The sequence below is a fragment of the Pelobates fuscus genome, chromosome 7, assembly GCF_036172605.1.
Source record: "Pelobates fuscus isolate aPelFus1 chromosome 7, aPelFus1.pri, whole genome shotgun sequence".
Classification (NCBI taxonomy): Eukaryota; Metazoa; Chordata; class Amphibia; order Anura; family Pelobatidae; genus Pelobates; species Pelobates fuscus.
Window position 1 is genome coordinate 98,497,996 of NC_086323.1, and position 20,269 is coordinate 98,518,264.

At 43.9% G+C, this 20,269-nt stretch overlaps 1 protein-coding gene across 2 annotated transcripts in view; it reads right to left on the bottom strand.

Moving 5' to 3' along the window:
- Positions 1 to 14,090, bottom strand: part of PODXL2 (podocalyxin like 2) — an 80,243-nt gene extending 66,153 nt beyond the window's left edge. The window contains exons 1-2 of one of the 2 annotated variants that reach the window (XM_063426256.1): positions 13,932 to 14,090; positions 13,092 to 13,266 (exon numbers count right to left, since the gene is read on the bottom strand). In XM_063426256.1, the coding sequence (XP_063282326.1) occupies positions 13,092 to 13,119 (28 nt within the window). In that variant the 5' untranslated portion in view covers positions 13,120 to 13,266; positions 13,932 to 14,090. Of the gene's footprint in view, positions 1 to 13,091; positions 13,267 to 13,865; positions 13,884 to 13,931 lie in introns of those variants that run through there. The other variant, XM_063426257.1, reaches the window with a different exon arrangement.
- Positions 14,091 to 20,269: the final 6,179 nt, after the last annotated feature.

The following is a 20,269-nucleotide window of genomic DNA, read 5'->3' on the forward strand; positions in this document are numbered from 1 at the left end:
ATACACTGACACAACACACACTGCATTCACTAACACAACACACACTGCATACACTAACACAACACACACTGCATACACTAACACAACACACACTGCATACACTAACACAACACACACTCTGCATACACTGACACAACACACACTGCATACACTAATACAACACATACTGCATACACTAACACACACACTGCATATACTAACACAACATACATACTACATACACTAACACAACACACACTGCATACACTAATACAACACACACACACACTGCATACACTAACACACACAGTGCATACACTAATACAATACACACACTGCATTCACTAATACAACATGCACTCTGCATACACTACACACTAACCCACTCACTGCATCCACTATACTGACACACACTCTGCATTCGCTACACATTAACACACTCTGCATTCACTACACTAACACACACTCTGCATCCGCTACACACTAACACACTCTCTGCATTCACTACACATTAACACTCTGCATTCACTACACTAACACACACTCTGCATCCGCTACACACTAACACACTCTCTGCATTCACTACACATTAACACACTCTCTGCATTCACTACACATTAACACACTCTCTGCATTCACTACACTAACACACTCTCTGCATTCACTACACTAACACACTTTCTGCATTCACTACACTAACACACTCCCTGCATTCACTACACTAACACACTCTCTGCATTCACTACACATTAACACACTCTCTGCATTAACTACACATTTACACACACACTACATTCATTACACTGACACACTCTGCATTCACTACACCCTAACACACACTCTGCATTTATTACACACTAACACACACTCTGCATTCACTAAACTATGCACACACTCTGCATTCACTACACTAACATACACTCTGGATCAACTGTACACACAGCATCCACTACACAAACATCCTGTATTCACAGTACACACACTACATCCACCACAAATTGAAACACTCTGCATTCACTATACACAGACACTGCGTCTAATACACACACTGCATCCACTACAGACACTGCATCCACTAAACACATTTCATCTAGTACATACAAACACTACATCCACTACACAAACACACACTACATCACTGTACACACACTACATCCACTACTCAAACATTATCTGCATTCACTACACATTAACACTCTGCATTCACTATACACAGACACTGTGTCTAATACACACACTACATCCACTACAGACACTGCATCCACTAAACACATTTCATCTAGTACATACAAACACTACATCCACTACACAAACACGCACTACATCACTGTACACACACTACATCACTACTCAAACACTCTCTGCATTCACTACACATTAACACTCTGCATTCACTACACTAACACACACTCTGCATCCGCTACACACTAACACACTCTCTGCATTCACTACACATTTACACACACTCTGCATTCACTACACATTTACACACACTCTGCATTCACTACACATTTACACACACTCTGCATTCACTGCACTAACACACACACACACTACATTCATTACACTGACACACTCTGCATTCACTACACACTAACACACACTCTGCATTCATTACACACTAACACACACTCTGCATTCACTAAACTATGCACACACTCTGGATTCACCATACTGACACACACTCTGTATTAACTGTACACACAGCATCCACTACACAAACATCCTGTATTCACAGTACACACACAGCATCCACTACAAATTGAAACACTCTGCATTCACTATACACAGACACTGCGTCTAATACACACACTGCATCCACTACAGACACTGCATCCACTAAACACATTTCATCTAGTACATACAAACACTACATCCACTACACAAACACACACTACATCACTGTACACACACTACATCCACTACTCAAACACACTCTGCGTTCACTATACACACTGCATCCGCTACACCAGGGGTCGGCAACCCGCGGCTCCGGAGCCGCATGTGGCTCTTTTGAACCTTTGCCGCGGCTCTGGGGCGGATACTAGGGAGGGGAGGAGGCGCATTGTGCGCCCTGACACTCCCCACTGTGGCGGGCGCTGTAGTTACGCACCGTCCTGACGTCTCCTTCCCGCCCGCTGTCAGATCGGAGGGCAGCGGCGCGCATGCAGGTCTACGACTGCGAGGAGGAAGATGACATCCGTCCAGACTCCCGTCAGCAGCAGCAGCAGCAGCGTGCCAGGCACCAGTGTGAGGTAAGTGAAGTGATGCCTCAGGGGGGGAGGGGGGGGAGCCCGGCCCACACACACACTTACACAGACAGAACTTAAAGACATTTTTATCCAATTTAATGTGCCACTAGTGTACAATGTATTTTTTTTTTTTTTTTTTTTTTTTTGTTAAAGTGTAATTTATATCATATAATAAAACATAAATCCCAAGTATTCCTATTTAGGAGGAGAAGTCCCTATTTCCCAAATTCCTTTGTCACTCATTTCTATCATCATTGCCCCTCTTTTCTAGGAGCTCCATTTTGTTGGTGAGTCTACAGCAGAGCTCCACCAAAATAATACTGACAGTAGTATGTCTTTAAACTACAATAAATGTGTCTGAGTCTACAGCACAGCTCCACCGCAATAATACTCCCAGTAATGTGTCCGAGTTTGTAACAGAGCTCCACAGTAATAATACTCCCAGTAATGTGCCTGAGTTTATAACAGAGCTCCACCGCAATAATACTCCCAGTAATGTGTCTGAGTGTATAACAGAGCTCCATAGCAATAATACTCCCAGTAATGTGTCTGAGTGTATAACGGAGCTCCACCGCAATAATACTCCCAGTAATGTGTCTGAGTGTATAACAGAGCTCCACAGCAATAATACTCCCAGTAATGTGTCTGAGTGTATAACAGAGCTCCACCGCAATAATACTCCCAGTAATGTGTCTGAGTGTATAACAGAGCTCCACAGCAATAATACTCCCAGTAATGTGTCTGAGTGTATAACAGAGCTCCACAGCAATAATACTCCCAGTAATGTGTCTGAGTGTATAACAGAGCTCCACAGCAATAATACTCCTAGTAATGTGTCTGGGTGTATAACAGAGCTCCACAGCAATAACACTCCCAGTAATGTGTCTGAGTGTATAACAGAGCTTCCCAGTAATAATACTCCCAGTAATGTGTCTTTAAACTACAATAAATGTGGTTAGAAATCGGTCTGTATAAATAAGATATATTGTTCTTCAAGTATTCCTTTGTCCATTTGAAATGTTAGGAGGCATGTTAATACTTGTTAATAGATACTACTTGAAATCTGCTGTAGTAAACTGTATGATCAGTCATAATAATGAAATGAAATGTGTTACGCATAACCAGCTTTTGTGGACAATTGTGACCATAATACATAAAGGGTAACTGAGCATAGCGCAGCCATAATCCTTAGTAGCTGGGTTACTAATACTTTGTTGTCATCTTTTTAAGCAATCAGAAGGAAAAAAAAGTGACAAAAAAAGTTCTTTTTATAATGACGAGGATGACATTGGGCCCTCATTATGAATTATTATTTACATTAGGCACTGATTATGATTTATAGTAGACTGGGGCCCTGATTAATTTTCTATGGCATTTTGGGGCATTGATTTTGCTATGGGGCCCTCTGATTTCTAATTACGTCCCTGTTTTGGACCCCCGGTAGGCCAGCCATGGATAAAGGCAAGAAAAGAAAAATTGTTTTAAATGTCGCAATGGTTTTGCGGCTCCCAGTTTTTTTTTTTTCTTCGGAAACTGGTCCAAGTGGCTCTTTTTGTCTTAAAGGTTGCAGACCCCTGCGCTACACAAACACACACTCTGCATTCACTGCACAAACAGTATCTAATACACACAAACACTACATCCATTACACACATTCTAATTCACTTCCACTATACACACCACATTCAGTCCCGCATCATTGTCAACGGACTAGGTAGGGCATGGGCGGGCCCGGGAGGGAGGGGTTGGGGGGGGGGGGGGGCCCAGACCTTGTGCTTTGTCAGGGGCCCCAAAGTTTCTGATGGCAGCCCTGCCTTATATTATAGTTAGGATAGCCTTATGCCTATCCCACGCATGCTTAAACTCCTTTACTGTGTTAACCTCTACCACTTCAGCTGGAAGGCTATTCCATGCATCCACTACCCTCTCAGTAAAGTAATACTTCCTGATATTATTTTTAAACCTTTGCCCCTCTAATTTAAGACTATGTCCTCTTGTTGTGGTAGTTTTTCTTCTTTTAAATATAGTCTCCTCTTTTACTGTGTTGATTCCCTTTATGTATTTAAATGTTTCTATCATATCCCCCCTGTCTCGTCTTTCCTCCAAGCTATACATGTTAAGATCCTTTAACCTTTCCTGGTAAGTTTTATACTGCAATCCATGAACCAGTTTAGTAGCCCTTCTTTGAACTCTCTCTAAGGTATCAATATCCTTCTGAAGATATGGTCTCCAGTACTGTGTATAGTACTCCAAGTGAGGTCTCACCAGTGTTCTGTACAATGGCATGAGCACTTCCCTCTTTCTACTGCTAATACCTCTCCCATACAACCAAGCATTCTGCTAGCATTTCCTGCTGCTCTATTACATTGTCTGCCTACCTTTAAGTCATCAGAAATAATCACCCCTAAATCCCTTTCCTCAGATGTTGAGGTATGGACTCAATGGGATATAATGTACTCTGCCCTTGGGGTTTTTACGTCCAAGATGCATTATCTTGCCCTTATCCACATTAAATGTCAGTTGCCACAACTCTGACCATTTTTCTAGTTTACCTAAATCATTAGCCATTTGGCTTATCCCTCCTGGAACATCAACCCTGTTACATATCTTAGTATCATCAGCAAAAAGACATACCGTATATACTCGAGTATAAGCCGAGTTTTTCAGCACATTTTTTGTGCTGAAAAAACCCAACTCGGCTTATACTCGAGTCAGAGTCTGTATTATGGCAATTTGCATTGCCATAATACAGACCGGGGGAGAGGGGGGCTGGCAGAGCTGTACTTACCTGTCCTGCAGCTCCTGTCAGCTCTCTCCTCCTCCGCGCCGTCCGTTCAGCACCTCGGTCAGCTCCCACTGTAAGTCTCGCGAGAGCCGCGGCTCTCGCGAGACTTACAGTGGGAGCTGACAGAGGGAGCTGCACAGACCGCGCGGAGGAGGAGAGAGCTGACAGGAGCTGCAGGACAGGTAAGTACAGCTCTGCCAGCCCCCCTCTCCCCCCCACTGAACTACCAATGACACTGGACCACCAGGGAAGGAGCCCCCCTCCCTGCTATGTATCAAGCAGGGAGGGGGGACGAAAAAAAAAATATAAAAAAAATAAAAATTAATAATTCTTTAAATTCTTAATTCCAATAATTCAGTTAAATAATAAATAATAATAATAACAAAATATAATAATATTAAAAAATAAAAAAATAAAATAATAATTAATAAAATAATTAATAATATATCAAAATGCCCACCCCCACCAACACATACACAAACACACACTGCATCACACACACTCACACTTCATTCATATACACACACTGCACTCACACACATTGCATTCATACACACATACACACACACTGCATTCATACACACACACTGCATTCATACACACACACTGCATTCATACCCACACACTGCACTCATACACACACACTGCACTCATACACACACACTGCACTCATACATACACGCACTGCACTCATACATACACGCACTGCACTCATACATACACGCACTGCACTCATACATACATGCACTGCACTCATACATACACGCACTGCACTCATACACACTGCACTCATACACACACACTGCATTCATTATATACACACACTGGAAATAAATATTCAATTAATATATATACGCACACACACTGCACTCATACGCACACACACTGCACTCATACACACACACACTGCACTCACACTGCACTCATACACACACACTGCACTCATACACACACACTGCACTCATACACACACTGCATTCATACACGCACTGCACTCATACGCACACACTGCATTCATTATATACACACACTGTAAATAAATATTCAATTAATATAATTTTTTTAGGATCTAATTTTATTTAGAAATTTACCAGTAGCTGCTGCATTTCCCACCCTAGTCTTATACTCAAGTCAATACGTTTTCCCAGTTTTTTGGGGTAAAATTAGGGGCCTCGGCTTATATTCGGGTCGGCTTATACTCGAGTATATACGGTACCTTACCATCAAGACCTTCTGCAATATCACTAATAAAAATATTAAAGAGAATGGGTCCAAGTACAGATCCCTGAGGTACCCCACTGGTGACAAGCCCAAGCTTCGAATATAATCCATTGACTACAACCCTCTGTTGCCTGTCACTCAGCCACTGCCTCACGCATTCAACAATATTGGAATCCAAACTTAAAGATTGCATTTTATTGATAAGCCTTCTATGTGCAACAGTGTCAAAAGCCTTACTGAAATCTAAGTAAGCAATGTCTACTGAAGCACCCTGATCTATAATTTTAGTTACCCAATCAAAAAAATCAATAAGATTAGTTTGGCATGATCTCCCTGAAGTAAACCCATGTTGTCTCTGATCTTGAAATCCATGTGTTTTTAGATGTTCAACAATCCTATCCTTTAACATGTTTTCCATCACTTTCCCCACTACTGAAGTAAGGCTTACTGGCCTATAGTTGCCGACTCCTACCTATTACCTTTCTTGTGAATGGGCACAACATTCGCTAACTTCCAATCTTCTGGGACTACTCCTGTTATCAATGATTGGTTAAATAAATCTGTTAATGGTTTTGCTAGTACACCACTAAGCTCTTTTAATAGCTTTGGGTGTATTCCATCAGGTCCCATTGACTTATTTGTCTTTACTTTTGACAGTTGAAATAGAACCTCTTCCTCTGTAAACTCACGTGTAATAAATGACTCATTTATCCTTTTTCTTAACTGTAAATACCGAACAAAAATATTCATTGAGGCAGTCAGCTAGACAGACCTTTATCCTCTTCTACATACCTTCCTTCTTTTGTTTTTAATCTAACTAATCCTTGTTTTACTTTTCTTTTCTCATTTATGTATCTAAAAAAAAGTTTTGTCCCCCTTTTTTACTGACTGTGCTATTTTCTCTTCTGTGTATATATATGGAGATGTATCACAAATAAAAAAGGGAGACAATGGACGAGCATGTTTGTTTGTATTGTGATTTGCCTCCAAAAAAGAGATGATTGATGGGGAAAAAAATATTTATGGCTAGGGGGCAGCCACTAAATGTTAATTGTATTCACAGATCAACTGAGAAGTGACCAACAGAGGGGAAAAAAAGGAGTAAAAAATCTGTATTTATAAATATATATGATATGATATATGATTGGTTTTTTTACTGCTCCTTGTTTTTTAACATCTATGAGTTACCTTTTCTCACCTAATCTGTGTGAATCAAATGGCGTGAAATTGAGCGCACACACTGCAGAGCTCTGAGAAGGTGGTATGCCTGCCTGACACTTCACTTAATTCAGAGAATCTAACAGAAGTAGGAAACAAACCTCTCTGGCTATCTGACTGATTATTTAACTATGAAAGTGCAGATTTCTCATAGTCTCATATGGTCCCCACTGGAGCTGGCAGAGCGATCAAAAGATCTCACTAAACATTCCTTTAAAAATTACTCCCTGGTGGTCTGTGGTGTAATTGCAGCGGTAGCGCTTTGTGAGGGAGTCAGGCTTGGACACCCAGCGCCTCCGCTCTGACTTGCTCACAGAGTACCAGGCCGGAAAGCCTGCGGCTGCACAGAGAGCTTACTGGATCACTAGGGAAGTGGTCGGACCACCAGGGAATACAACCAACCACCGGGGAAGGTATTATTTCTCCCTTCCTACCCAGGAGGTAAGCGGTTGGGGGAAAATGTTATAGAAAAAAAGGCATTACAGTGTGGGAAGACTGTGTTGAACACAGCCTCCCCACATTATGTTATTCCCCCCACACACTTAGCCTTCATACATTGTCACCCGCTCACTCACCCTGCCACAGTTAGTCACACCCCAACTTTGTCACCCTTTACACTGTTACACACACACTCCCCCTCACTCTACCACACTCATACCCCTAACCCAGTCACACGCACCCCCCAAGCTTGTCACACTCACCACCTCTCTCAACTGGCCAAACTGACCCTATAACACGCACCTCTCAACCCTGTAACACTCACCATATCTTACCCTGCTACACTTAACCACCCACCACTCTCACCCTGTCACACTCACCCCAGTAATTCTGTCACACTCACCCTTCTCACCCTGTTACACCTACCCCCAAAAACTTTCACATTCATCCTCCAAACCCTGTCACAAACAACCCTCATCCTGCCACAGTCACCCCCAACTTTCCCTATCACAGTCACCCCTGAAAATAGTCATCATCATACAAGGTAACCTTCCACACATGAGACACAGGCTCACGCAGCCCCTCTTACACACAGCACAACGCAAGCAACTACCCAACACACATACACTCACAGATATATGCATGCACAAAGACAACGAGACACGCATTCAGAAACAAGGATGCTCAGACACATACGCAGGTACACAATGCCAGAAGCAGTGGCACATTCAGTCACAATTGCATGCACACACACTCAGGCACATAATGCTAGATACACATACAGCTCTCGGCCTACTACACACACTCACACACCACTCACAGAAAAAGAGTGCAGGGCTCTAAGAGGGGGGTTCTAATCTGGCTAAGGGCACTAGTCAACATGAATCCCCCTTTGCTTCTAGACATACCTATTTATTACAGAAAAGTACCTGTGACAGGCTGAATGCAGTCAGCTGACACTCTCCCAATTACAGCTGCCCATTTCTGCAAAACAGGGAGGATACGCTACTTCAACTTTCATATAGCATTAAACATTAAAAACAGATTAACACTGAATGGAAGGATGGCACTAGGGGACTCCAGATACTATAACCACTTTAATGAGCTGAAGCAGATATAGTGTCTACACTGTTCTTTTATTTAATTTTCTCTAACATGACCTACTAAATGAGCATTTCAAGCACCATAACCACTACAGTGCACTGTACAGTAGTTTTGGTGATAAGGTGCTATGGTGCTTCCAGTGTAAGTAGTCAAACCATTGTAGAATGGTTTAACAGCTTTCCTGGGGCTCTTCTAGAGCCAGAAGCTATTGGTAAGCTTATTGGCTGACAGCAACATAACTCCCAACATTGGGAAGTATGAGATTGGGGCAGGTGGGCAACAGGTAGGCAGGTGGTCCCCTGATTGATAGGGGGTGTCCCCAGTGATATGATTTGGGTCTCTGGTGAAACCCATAATGGGCTGAACTGCTCAGAAAAGGGACATTCCCCTTCACTGAAGGGCCTTTCTGGACGTCCCCCAACCTGCAGGACCTTGCAGAAAGAACTGCTGAAGTGCACACAGTGAGAGCGTCTAATGATTCGCTTGCACTGTACTGTTATAGAACAGTTCTCTCGTGGTCTGGGTGCGGAACAAAAGGGAACAAATTCGGGGTGGCGGGACTGCTGGGGGGCCTGGATCAATCAGCTGACTTTCTAAGTAAGTGGGCTAGCTCTGCACTGCAGAGGTTAGTTCAGAACAGCTAATGACCTAGGTAACAACATTGGCAGCCCACACATATAACAAATACACAATATCAAAAACAACACATGGACATACATAACACTACACACAGAGATCATAACACATACAACCCCACACAAAGCAGCCACCACACATACATAACACAAGCAGAATTACCCAACATACACACAATTAACTTGTTTTTTGTTGTTGTTTTTTTTTTTTTTAAATATGTCTGGCACTACAAGAGACATTGCACTACCAGAAGGTTGCCTAACCATGACCTGTCCTATGGCAAGGTGAGAACACCTTTAGCACTCCAGATGTTGTGGACTAAACCTCCCTTGACACTTTGCTAGCATTATGTCAGATGTAGTCCATAACATCTGGAGGGCCGAATGTTGCCTACTCCTGGCCTAGGGATTATGGGAATTGTAGTGTAAAACGTGTATTGTAGTTATTATTGGCTGCTCAGTGCTTTTCAGACCACCATAGGGTCTACCAGGGTTATCCAACCTGCGGCCCTCCAGATGTTGCTGAACTACAACTCCCATGATTCTTTCAATGAAACAGATAGCCAGGGAATCATGTGAGTTGTAGTTCAGCAACATCTGGGGGGCTGCAGGTTGGACAGCCCTGGTCTACACAGTACTGTATTTGTAACCAAGTTATATTTATACGTGCTATAATATATGAAATCCCATGTATTACACCTATCATTTATAGATCACCTTAACAGAACATTAATAGGCCAGCACGGAGAAATCAACACATTTAGGGTCTCTGAGCAGTGCAGTCTGTTTACTGTGACCATGGGGAGGGAATTTTACCAGCTTTAAATTACACGCACCACACAGCACCGCCTAATGGGAGACAGTGTGTAAGTGTCACACAGACACATCTCTAAATTAATTAGGAGATCCTCCAGGGTCTGCTTAGCATGATGAATCTCTATGAGCCACAGAAGGCTTTAATCTCATTACACAAAACACAGCCCCATAGAATAAATCAACAGAATGGCCGGCCCTGTGCCAGCAATGACTACACAGCATGGTGACTGCACTCAATACTGTAACACTGAGCCTGTATTTTACAATGATGCTCTAGCAATCAAAGCTAATATTTTGTTTCATACTCGTATGATTAGGCACAGGGGATGGTTTTCAGGAGTTCTAGGGTGCAGGTTGCATGGCTTAGGGAGAACAGTGTATACAGAGTCGTGGATATTTGGGAAGAGTAGGATGAGTTGAATAGTTAGGTTAGGGGATTCTATTTGGGGGAAGAAGGGACTAGGAGTGGTTTGGGTAAGGAGTGTTGTTTGGGGTGAGTATGGTGTATTATTATTATTATTATTATTTTATTATTTATATAGCGCCAACAAATTCCGTAGCGCTGTACAATGGGTGGACTAACAGACACATAATTGAGATCAGACCACTGGACGTACAGGAACAGAGGGGGTGTAGTTGGGGCAGAGTGCGTGGTTAGTGGGGTGTATGGTGCTGAAAGTAGTTGGCACAGAAGGGTGCGGTTTTGGGAATGCTAAAGGCATTTGGGGAAGAGAGAGGTGCTGTTTTGGGAATGCTAAAGGTATTTGGGGAAGAGAGGGGTGCTGTTTTGGGAATGCTAGAGGTATTTGGGGAAGAGAGGGGTGCTGTTTGGGGAATGCTAGAGGTATTTGGGGAAGAGAAGTGTGCTGTTTTGGGAATGCTGGAGGTATTTGAGGAAGAGATGGGTGCTGTTTTGGGAATGCTGGATATATTTGGGGAGAGAGGGGTGCTGTTTTGGGAATGCTGGAGGTATTTGGGGAAAAGAAGGCTGCTGTTTTGGGAATGCTAGAGGTAATTGGGAAAGAGAGGGGTGCTATTTTGGGAATGCTAGAGGTAATTTGGGAAGAGAGAGGTGCTATTTTGGGAATGCTAGAGGTATTTGGGGAGAGAGAGGTGCTGTTTTGGGAATGCTGGGGGTATTTGGGGAGAGAGGGGTGCTGTTTTGGGAATGCTGGGGGTATTTGGGGAGAGAGGGGTGCTGTTTTGGGAATGCTGGGGGTATTTGGGGAGAGAGAGGTGCTGTTTTGGGAATGCTAGAGGTATTTGGGGAGAGAGAGGTGCTGTTTTGGGAATGCTGAAGGTATTTGGGGAGAGAGGGGTGCTGTTTTGGGAATGCTAGAGGTATTTGGGGAGAGAGGGGTGCTGTTTTGGGAATGCTGGGGGTATTTGGGGGGAGAGGGGTGCTGTTTTGGGAATGCTGGGGGTATTTGGGGGGAGAGGGGTGCTGTTTTGGGAATGCTAGAGGTAATTAGGGAAGAGAAGGGGGCTGTTTTTGAAATACTGGAGGTATTTGGGGAAGATAACGGTGCTGTTTTAGGAATACTGTAAATGATTATTACAGGTTGTGAATTCAGAAGAATGATTCAGGGAAGAAATAGGAGACAGAGTTGTTTGGCTACTGAGTGCTGTTTGGTAGAAGGGTGCAGTAAGATTTTGGTGCAGGGCGTGCTGTTTGGGAAGGTTGGGGCAAGGGGTACTGTTTGCGGGACGCAGGGTACAAGGAATGGTAAATGCAGGGAGTACTGTTGAGTGGATAGGGTACAAAGGGTGTTCTTTGGGAAAGTAGAGGATTACAATCTGGAAGGATTACGGTTTCCTTTCTGTGAATGCAATTTTTGTGACGTGTACCTTTATCACACATGACTATGGCAGCAACATTATGTTATACGGTAAGAAAATCAAAATGAAATGCAAACATTAAAAAACAGCTTTCCAGTTATAGCGATAGCCTCCTGATCAATCTATCTATACAAAACAAGGTGCCTGAATGATGAGTTAACAATCAAAGAAGATAATTACCTTGCTGACAAAGATACAGGCTGCTTAAAACTGTATTGTTTTGTGTGTGCTGTTCCTTAATCTGTATTTTGTATAAATGTTGGTCTCTATGGCAGCACCACTTCTGAGAAACGCATGTTCCAGGTGTACCCCCAATTCCCTTTTTTTCTAAGACTACAGGCTACTGACTGACACACGTTTTGCATTTTCGGATTTAGTTTTTTGTAGTTGTTTATGAGAATGCACTGACATATTATATAAATCTGTACAATGGAGAGATTGATTTTTTTTTTTTTTTTTTATTGGTATAAAAAAAACAGAAGGTGGTTGTTTGTTTGTTTTTTTCCTTTTAGAGGTATTTAGCATATGTTTCAGGCATGTAAAGCAACATTAACAATACAATTTTTTTTTTTTTTTTTAAGTAGCAGAGGTTTGCATACAGAGGCTTAAAAATGTAAGTGGCACACAGATGTGTGTAGCATCCGTCTGAATGATCTGGCGAATGAGGGATTAATGCTGCAGGTTCTCACATCACTGACTAGAATTTAAAACCAGGGTGTATTCAAAATAATATGTTATACCATGGCAGAGAAATATATAAATAAATTATAGCAGAATTGCAACAGGGGAAAAAAAAAAGCTTACCCAAGATAAGATGCCAAGGATGGTGCATGGTGATTTCAGTGTGTATATACCCACTGCAGAAAGGGCATCTCCCCCCAGAATGGGCACCAGATGCCAGGCGTCTTCTCACAGGTTTCTAAAGATGCTCTCTGTCTCTGAGGACCTTCAAGGAATGTCAGCTTTGGGAGGAATCCAGCTGGGTGATGGAGTAAGTAGATGGATGTAAGTCTCTTTACATGCTACACTCCACACCCATGGCAGTGATACCCTCAAAATGCCCAGTGCTGCTGGATACTCAATGACAAGGTGGTGATGGTGCTGGTCCCCGAGGGGGAATCTCCCTGAAATATATTCTCTGTGTCTTTCAGAGACTGCAGTGTTACAATGATGCACAGCCAGCAGTACACAGCATTGATCAAGCAGCCAACACACAGGTTCTAGTGATGTGTTTGGGGATTTTGGTTTGATCCCATTGACCTAAAGTGAGCATTGTGTAGGATAGAGATCCAGGGATGGGATCTATGATGATCTTAAACTAGTCATGTTCTGTGATGGAGTGATGTACTGCAGAGTGCGGATATTCCCCCTCATCTCCTCTATGGCAGGGGTGACGTTATCTTTTTAGGGACCAGAGAACCCTCTCTGCAAAATGATGGAGCAGGTGCGTGGCTGGACTCCAGCAGCACATTGGGGCTCTCTCCCTGCTGTTCCCTCTTCCTCACAATTACAGACTAATAGCTCACTCTTCTTGACCCCCCCTCCCACCTCCCCATGCTATTGCACTGCCCCCCTCACCTCTGTTAGCCAGATGCCCCCCTCCCCTTTACCCCCCAGAGTCCTTCTCCTTTGCACAGAACTCACCTCCCTCCCTGCAGGGTTGGTGCATTGTCTGTCTGCAGCTCTCCTGGCTCCTTCGCGGTCCTACCGCCCACCAGGTTCACCAACTGCTCTCCCAATACCCAGGATTACAGGAGAACTCGCATTTACTGAGCCCAGGCAGATTAACCAGTCACACACTGAGCACTTCACATAATTGCATGGCTAGGACTGCCCTGGTGTGTGTAGACTTGGAAAACCAAGAATTAACCCTTTGACTTCCAAAGAGAATCTAGAATGGTCTCTAGATTGAATAATCACACTACAGAACTGCTGCTATGGCCCTATCTAAACATAGTTAAATAAATAGGGATCTGTATAATACACAAAAATAAATAACCTTTGCAAGCCAGCAGTTCTAACATTAGGCACTATTCTGTATGTTAGGAGTAGATAAGCAATCCCAAAAGTGTGAGGGGAACAGAAGAGAAAGGATATTGGTAGAGTATCCTATGGAGTGGAATACCCTACTAGTTGCAGGAAACAGTAAGGGTACAGTAGAGAACTTAACGTGCAACCTTAATGAGTGAATATTAAAACTTAACTTTTAATGATAAATTTCTAATATGGAAAAACCCCAAAACTCTAGTGTGTAAAACAAAAAATAAATAAATCAAATAGAATAAAATCAACACTTGTCTGAGACTTGCATAAAGTACCCCACATACGTGAGGGGACTATTGTCTAAACTGTGCGTGGCAGCAGTAGTTTTAAGACAATAAGTCGGGTACAGAGTGTCCAGTAGTATCTGGGAGTCCCAGCCAGGTTTACCAACACTTGTCTGGGATATGTCGCAATTTGATACAAAGATGTGTAGTGGGGATTATTATCTAAACTGTGCGTGGTAGCCATAGTTAAAGACAAAAAGTCATGTAAAGAGTGCCCACTTGTATCTGGGAGTCGCAGCAGGGTGTTTCCAACACTTGTCTGGGATTAGCGGCAAATTGAAACAAAATTAATAGTGGGGATTATTGTCTAAACTCTGCGTGATAGCTTGTAGCTGAAGACAATAAATGCCTACTAATTAATAAAACAAGAATGAAGTCTCAGTTAAGTGAGTTAAGTGAGCTAGAGTCAATGAGGGATCCCTATCTAGAATCCTTATCTTATAAGGAATCTCTGCAAGGAGAGGAAGAGAGGAGGTTTCTATTGTGGCTTCCGTATGTGGTTCAGGTAAGAGCGGTGAACTAGGGTGTAAGAGTGGCGGTCACCAGCGTCTGTGGACCAGCGACCCCAGGCTTCCATCTAATTCTGGTTCTGTACCCGAGTGCCAGCCTCCTCGTCCCCCGTGTCGTACCCCTGTCGGCTGTATGTCAACATGCTTTGGAAGTCTGGTCGGTAGACTTCTACTAGCCAATGTGTCCATATGTAAGAGGTATGCGGTAGGTTTGAAGGGGGGTGGGATTGTTGGAGAACTTTTGTAGCACCCTACTGATCGTTCACCAGTAGGGGACTGTTAGGGACCAGGAACCAGACAGAGACAGAACTAGATGCAAAAACACCTTTATTAATAAATAACAAATAAAGAAATAACCAAAAGCAAAGTCCAGGAGGCAAGCAAGGGTCAGTCACCAGAGCGGGTAGTCAGACGAGCCAGGTTCAGGAGAACGGAGAGCAGCGAAGTCAGGAACAAGGCCAGAGTCAGGAACCAGGAACAAACAGGAAACACATGAATAAGGAGACTTCTGGGGAACAGGAAGCCATGCAAGGGCAAGGAGGCACTGGGATTTGCTGCTTAAATAGGCTGCACTGATTAGCAGCAGGGCTGGTTACTACTATCAGGTGAGTAACTGTGGCAACATACTGAAGGAGCTGATCGTTAATATCAGCTGAAAACTCAGACACAGAAAAAGGAAGGGTTGTTGTTTAAAACAGCATAGAAACCCTGACAGGGACCACCTTTGAGCATTCCCAGCATATGTGCAGAAATGTGCCCACCCTGGTGTGGCATTGCCAGCACCTGTCGCTCAGGTCTGGGTTCATTTTCTGCAAGATTTGCGGTGTTCTACACCACAGGGTCAAAACTTTGTATGCTGTCTCTTGGGGTTTACTTGCTAGACCCATTGTTGTTCTGTAAAAGTGTCACCCATCATAGTTTCCCATTTACCCATGAAGGGAGGTGGTGGGAGGTTCCTATTGTGTAGGAGCAGAGTATATAGGTGGGAGATGGCATGTAAAAATGGGTCTGGGTCTGTCCCCAGGTATTCAAATGAGGTCAAAGCCCTGTTGAGGTCAGGTTTCTGAGGAACGCTGTTCAGGAACTGTTGGATTTGTTTGCATTTCAGCTGTCCAGAAAGTCACTAAGGGGTTTAATTTTGTTGTTCTTCATCATGTGTCTAACTTGGATGTGTTTCAGTGGTGTTAGAGGTATTGTCCCTCGCCTCCCTATGTGGTATGAACCCCACTTGGTCTGTTTTCACATGGACGGGAGGTAAGGTGTCAGCCTGGACACCAAGATTTTGGCGAAAAGCTTTTAGTCGCAATTCAATAGGGAAATAGACCGGTAGTTGGCACATTGCTTTGCGTCTTTGCCCTCTTTAGGTATCAGGGCTATGTTTGCCTCGAGCGTCTGGGAGAAAAGCCTTTGTCCCTGTGTCAATGAATTATAACCCGACAGGAAATGTGGCGATAGAACATCTGAGAACTATAAATATACAAACACAATGAAAGGGAATCTAACACCGAGTCTGTAATGGTTGTGGGGTAATTTGGGCATAACCCAACATAGAAATCAATAAGAAGATTAGTACAGACTAGTGAGAAATAAGCCCAATACCAATCCTATTACCCTTATTAAAGTACTAGTCCAACATTGGAATGAGAAAACCTTAAAAATGTATCAATCCCAATTTTATTAAATCCCTATAAGGGAACAGTGCCAGAAAAATGTGATAAAGTGAAAAAATAGAAAATAAATAAAATTGGAATTGCCCCTAGTATAATATCCCTTATGGTCAAGTGCTGAGAGCCAATATAATAATATATAGATGATAGACAAGTATGCAGACCTAAATTGTTCCGCTCAAGTAACTGGTCTGTACTAATCTTCTTATTGACATCTGAGAACTGTTTGTAGAAGCGTAACGTCAGTCCATCGGGACCCGGGCTCTTGTCAGGTTTCGACGTCTTGATTGTCAGCGTCAGTTCCTCTGTAGTCAGTGGGGCTTCCAGTGCTTCTGACGCTTCCGCCGGGATTTTAGTGTGAAGGTTATCTTCCAGATATGTTTGTATGTGTGGCGGACCGCCTGGCACCCCGCCTGGGTACCTCCGCCAATCATGCTTCCTAGTGCTCACAGAGTACTATAAGCACTGCATCAGACACCATAACCACTGTAGCCCCCTAAGCCACCGCAGCTTGGCTGGGGTCTCACCCTCCCTTCCCATCCTGGACCAACACCTAGATCCAGCTCCCAGTGGGAAGACCTCTCCTCCAAGAGAGTATAGCAGGTATAGTAATCCAAAGAGAAGTATAGCAATCATCCCCTCACATGAGCCAAGGCTTTAATGCTGGGAAGTAGTCTGTTTAATGGAAGCACCGTCACAGAATTTATACAAGTTACAAACTCCTTCTCTGTGCCTGAGAGATAATTGAGTCAGGAACAAAAATACACATTTTTCAGACACCCCAAAAGTACCCCCAAAACACATGAAAACCCTACAAAAATTACATCCCCTGATAGCCCCTGATCTGTGTGACCAGCATATCCAAAAATCACCCAGATTGGTTCAGGATTTCTATGGAAGTCATAATTTGACCGATTGTGCACAAGGTCCTATGCCTAAAACAGCTCCATGAATTCAGTCCTAACGGTCAAGTTCGATAGTTTAAAAACGAGAAAACTACCGAACATAGTCAATAGTCATCCAGACAAACGATTCCACTGAACAGTGCCCTTTTATGTGGTGTAGAATTTGAATGTAGGTGATGGTGGAAGTCCAGTGGTGTTTGGGAGTTTCCATGTCCGATTTGAGATCCATGAACTCGACAACCAAACACCGTTGCCTGCGTTAATGCGAACAAGATGGCTGCCACCTCATGGTCATTCATACGAATTGCGGCCACCCAGACAAACAATTAGAACACTGTGGTTAGAATCGTTAAGAGGTGATGATAGGGCTTAACAAGCTCCCGGGTGGTCCATGGTTTGTGCGCCTGTTCGGTTCCCAAACAGCATAGGAAAATGTCACGAACACAGTCTTTTAACAGGTTTTTTGCAGGGCCCATAGTCTTTGGGCAGGAGGCTAGCCAGCAGGCCCCTCCAGGAATACGTGGCAGAGGCATTTCTGCCACAGTATGGATTCAGTGTTCCGTGCGGAGTCTGAGGGCGATTTCTCAGAGTACAGTTTTTTTAAGTAGTCACATGCTACTTCTGCAATGCGTTTCGGCACTCTCTGCGGCTGGCCCTGGGTGTCACGTAAGCTGGTGATTGTGGCAAGGAGTTTGCCGCACTTATCGCTGTTTATGTAAAAGAATGCTTTGGTGTGCTGGAGAGAGCGTTGGAGACGATGTCGGAGGAGAGAGGAGAGTTGCCCCCTCATGTCAGCCAGTTCTTGATATGTGGCCAGAGTGTGAGCTGATTTATGTCGGGTTTCTAATTCCTGGATTTCGTCTGTGAGGTCTCTGATTGCGGTCTCTCTGCTTTTCTTCAACGCGGCTCCACTGGCTAAGAAGAATCCCCGTATTGTGCATTTAGGGCTTCCTAGATGGTTGGTTCAGGTGTGTCAGCCATCGCGTTTTTCGTAAAGTAGTGTGTCAGCATCGTGTGTGCGTCTTCAACCAAGGTCGTGTCTGAGAAGAGAGTTTCATTAAGGCGCCAGTGAGCGGTGCGTGGTCAAAAGAGAGGGGAGGTCACATTCATTGTCAACAGTGCATGGTCTGTCCACATCATGGGACCTATGGTTTCTTGGCAGACCCGGGAGAGGTGGTAATACGATACGAAAAGGTAGTCCAGGCAGGAGTATGTAGAGTGGGGGTATGGAGTAGTGTGTGTAGTCTCTGTCGGTCAGGTACATGGCCCTAAAGTAGTCAACGAGGTGGTGGGTACGGAGGGTGTTTCTGATTGTCAGGAGGATCTGCTCCAGTATCGCTGACGTGCCTGTTGAGGTGTTTACCTGTGGTTCTAGGGCTATGTTGAAGTCACCCCCTAGGATCAGGAATCCTTCCGTGAAGGACATTAGTGTCTTAAGTGTGGACTTTAAGAATTTCCCATGTTTGTAGTTCGGGGCGTAGATGTTGGCCAGGGTGATGTTCTGTCCCAGCAGTGATCCCTTAACAAATACGTATCGGCCGTTATTGTCAGTTTTGGTCTTGGTCTGTAAGAATGGAATCGATTTGTGTACAAGTATTGCGGTACCCTTCGATTTGCCGTCAGGGTTGTTTCCATAGTGGCCTTGTGTGAAGATATGATTGGTTAATTTCGGGGGGCTACCACTTTCAAGCCGCCTGCCGGGTCCGCTCCTGCAAGAGAGTAGTATGGGTCCCGGCGGTCGCGCATTGTTGTGGCTGCATTCCCACACATCAAGGGGAATGCCGCCGAATACTTACCCGGTCTGCAGGCACCCTCCAGGTCCGCTCATGCACGAGAGCGGACTGGGACCCGGAGGGCACATCTCGTTGTTTTGCGGCATTCCCACTTGGTAATGGGAATGCCGCCTATCACTTACCTCATCCTGAGATGCCTCCGGTCTCTGACAGGAACTCCTCCCCCTCACACAGCGGCTGGGTCTGTAATCATTAGAGACGCCGGCCGCTGCAAGTTAGCACCTTTTAAGGGTTTTGTTATTAACCCTTATAGTGCCATACCATTTGGAACGTGTGGTTAATGTCACATACACACGTTTACTATCACATGCTTCCCTGCAGCCAATCAGGGAGCACTTTAGGCTATTTAAACCTTTTTTGTCAATTTTTCTGTTCCCTGTCGTGGTTTCCATTCTGGTTATCCGAGAGCGCGTTTCTGTTCTATTGATTCTTGTGTATTTTGACCCTGGCTTTCCTACTGACTATCCGACTTCTATATTCCTCGACCTTTGGCTTGCTTAAAATTTCCATGATTTCTGTGTTCTTGTCCACAGCCTGTCTTGCGGTTTTTCCTTTTATACGTTAAATCCAGCCATTCTAAGGCCCGGTAATATGTGTTACGGTTTTCTTTATTATTTTACTTAAGTTCTGCGTGTTGGGCATTAGTTTATCCTGACAACCATTCCAGAAGTGGGTTTCCTGTATATAAACTATATGGGCCTTTTGAGCTTTAAAATCTTTCAGGGAAAGGGAGAGTTTCTCAGGGGTGTTAGGCCCTCGGGCGTTAATCGAGAGGAGTTCC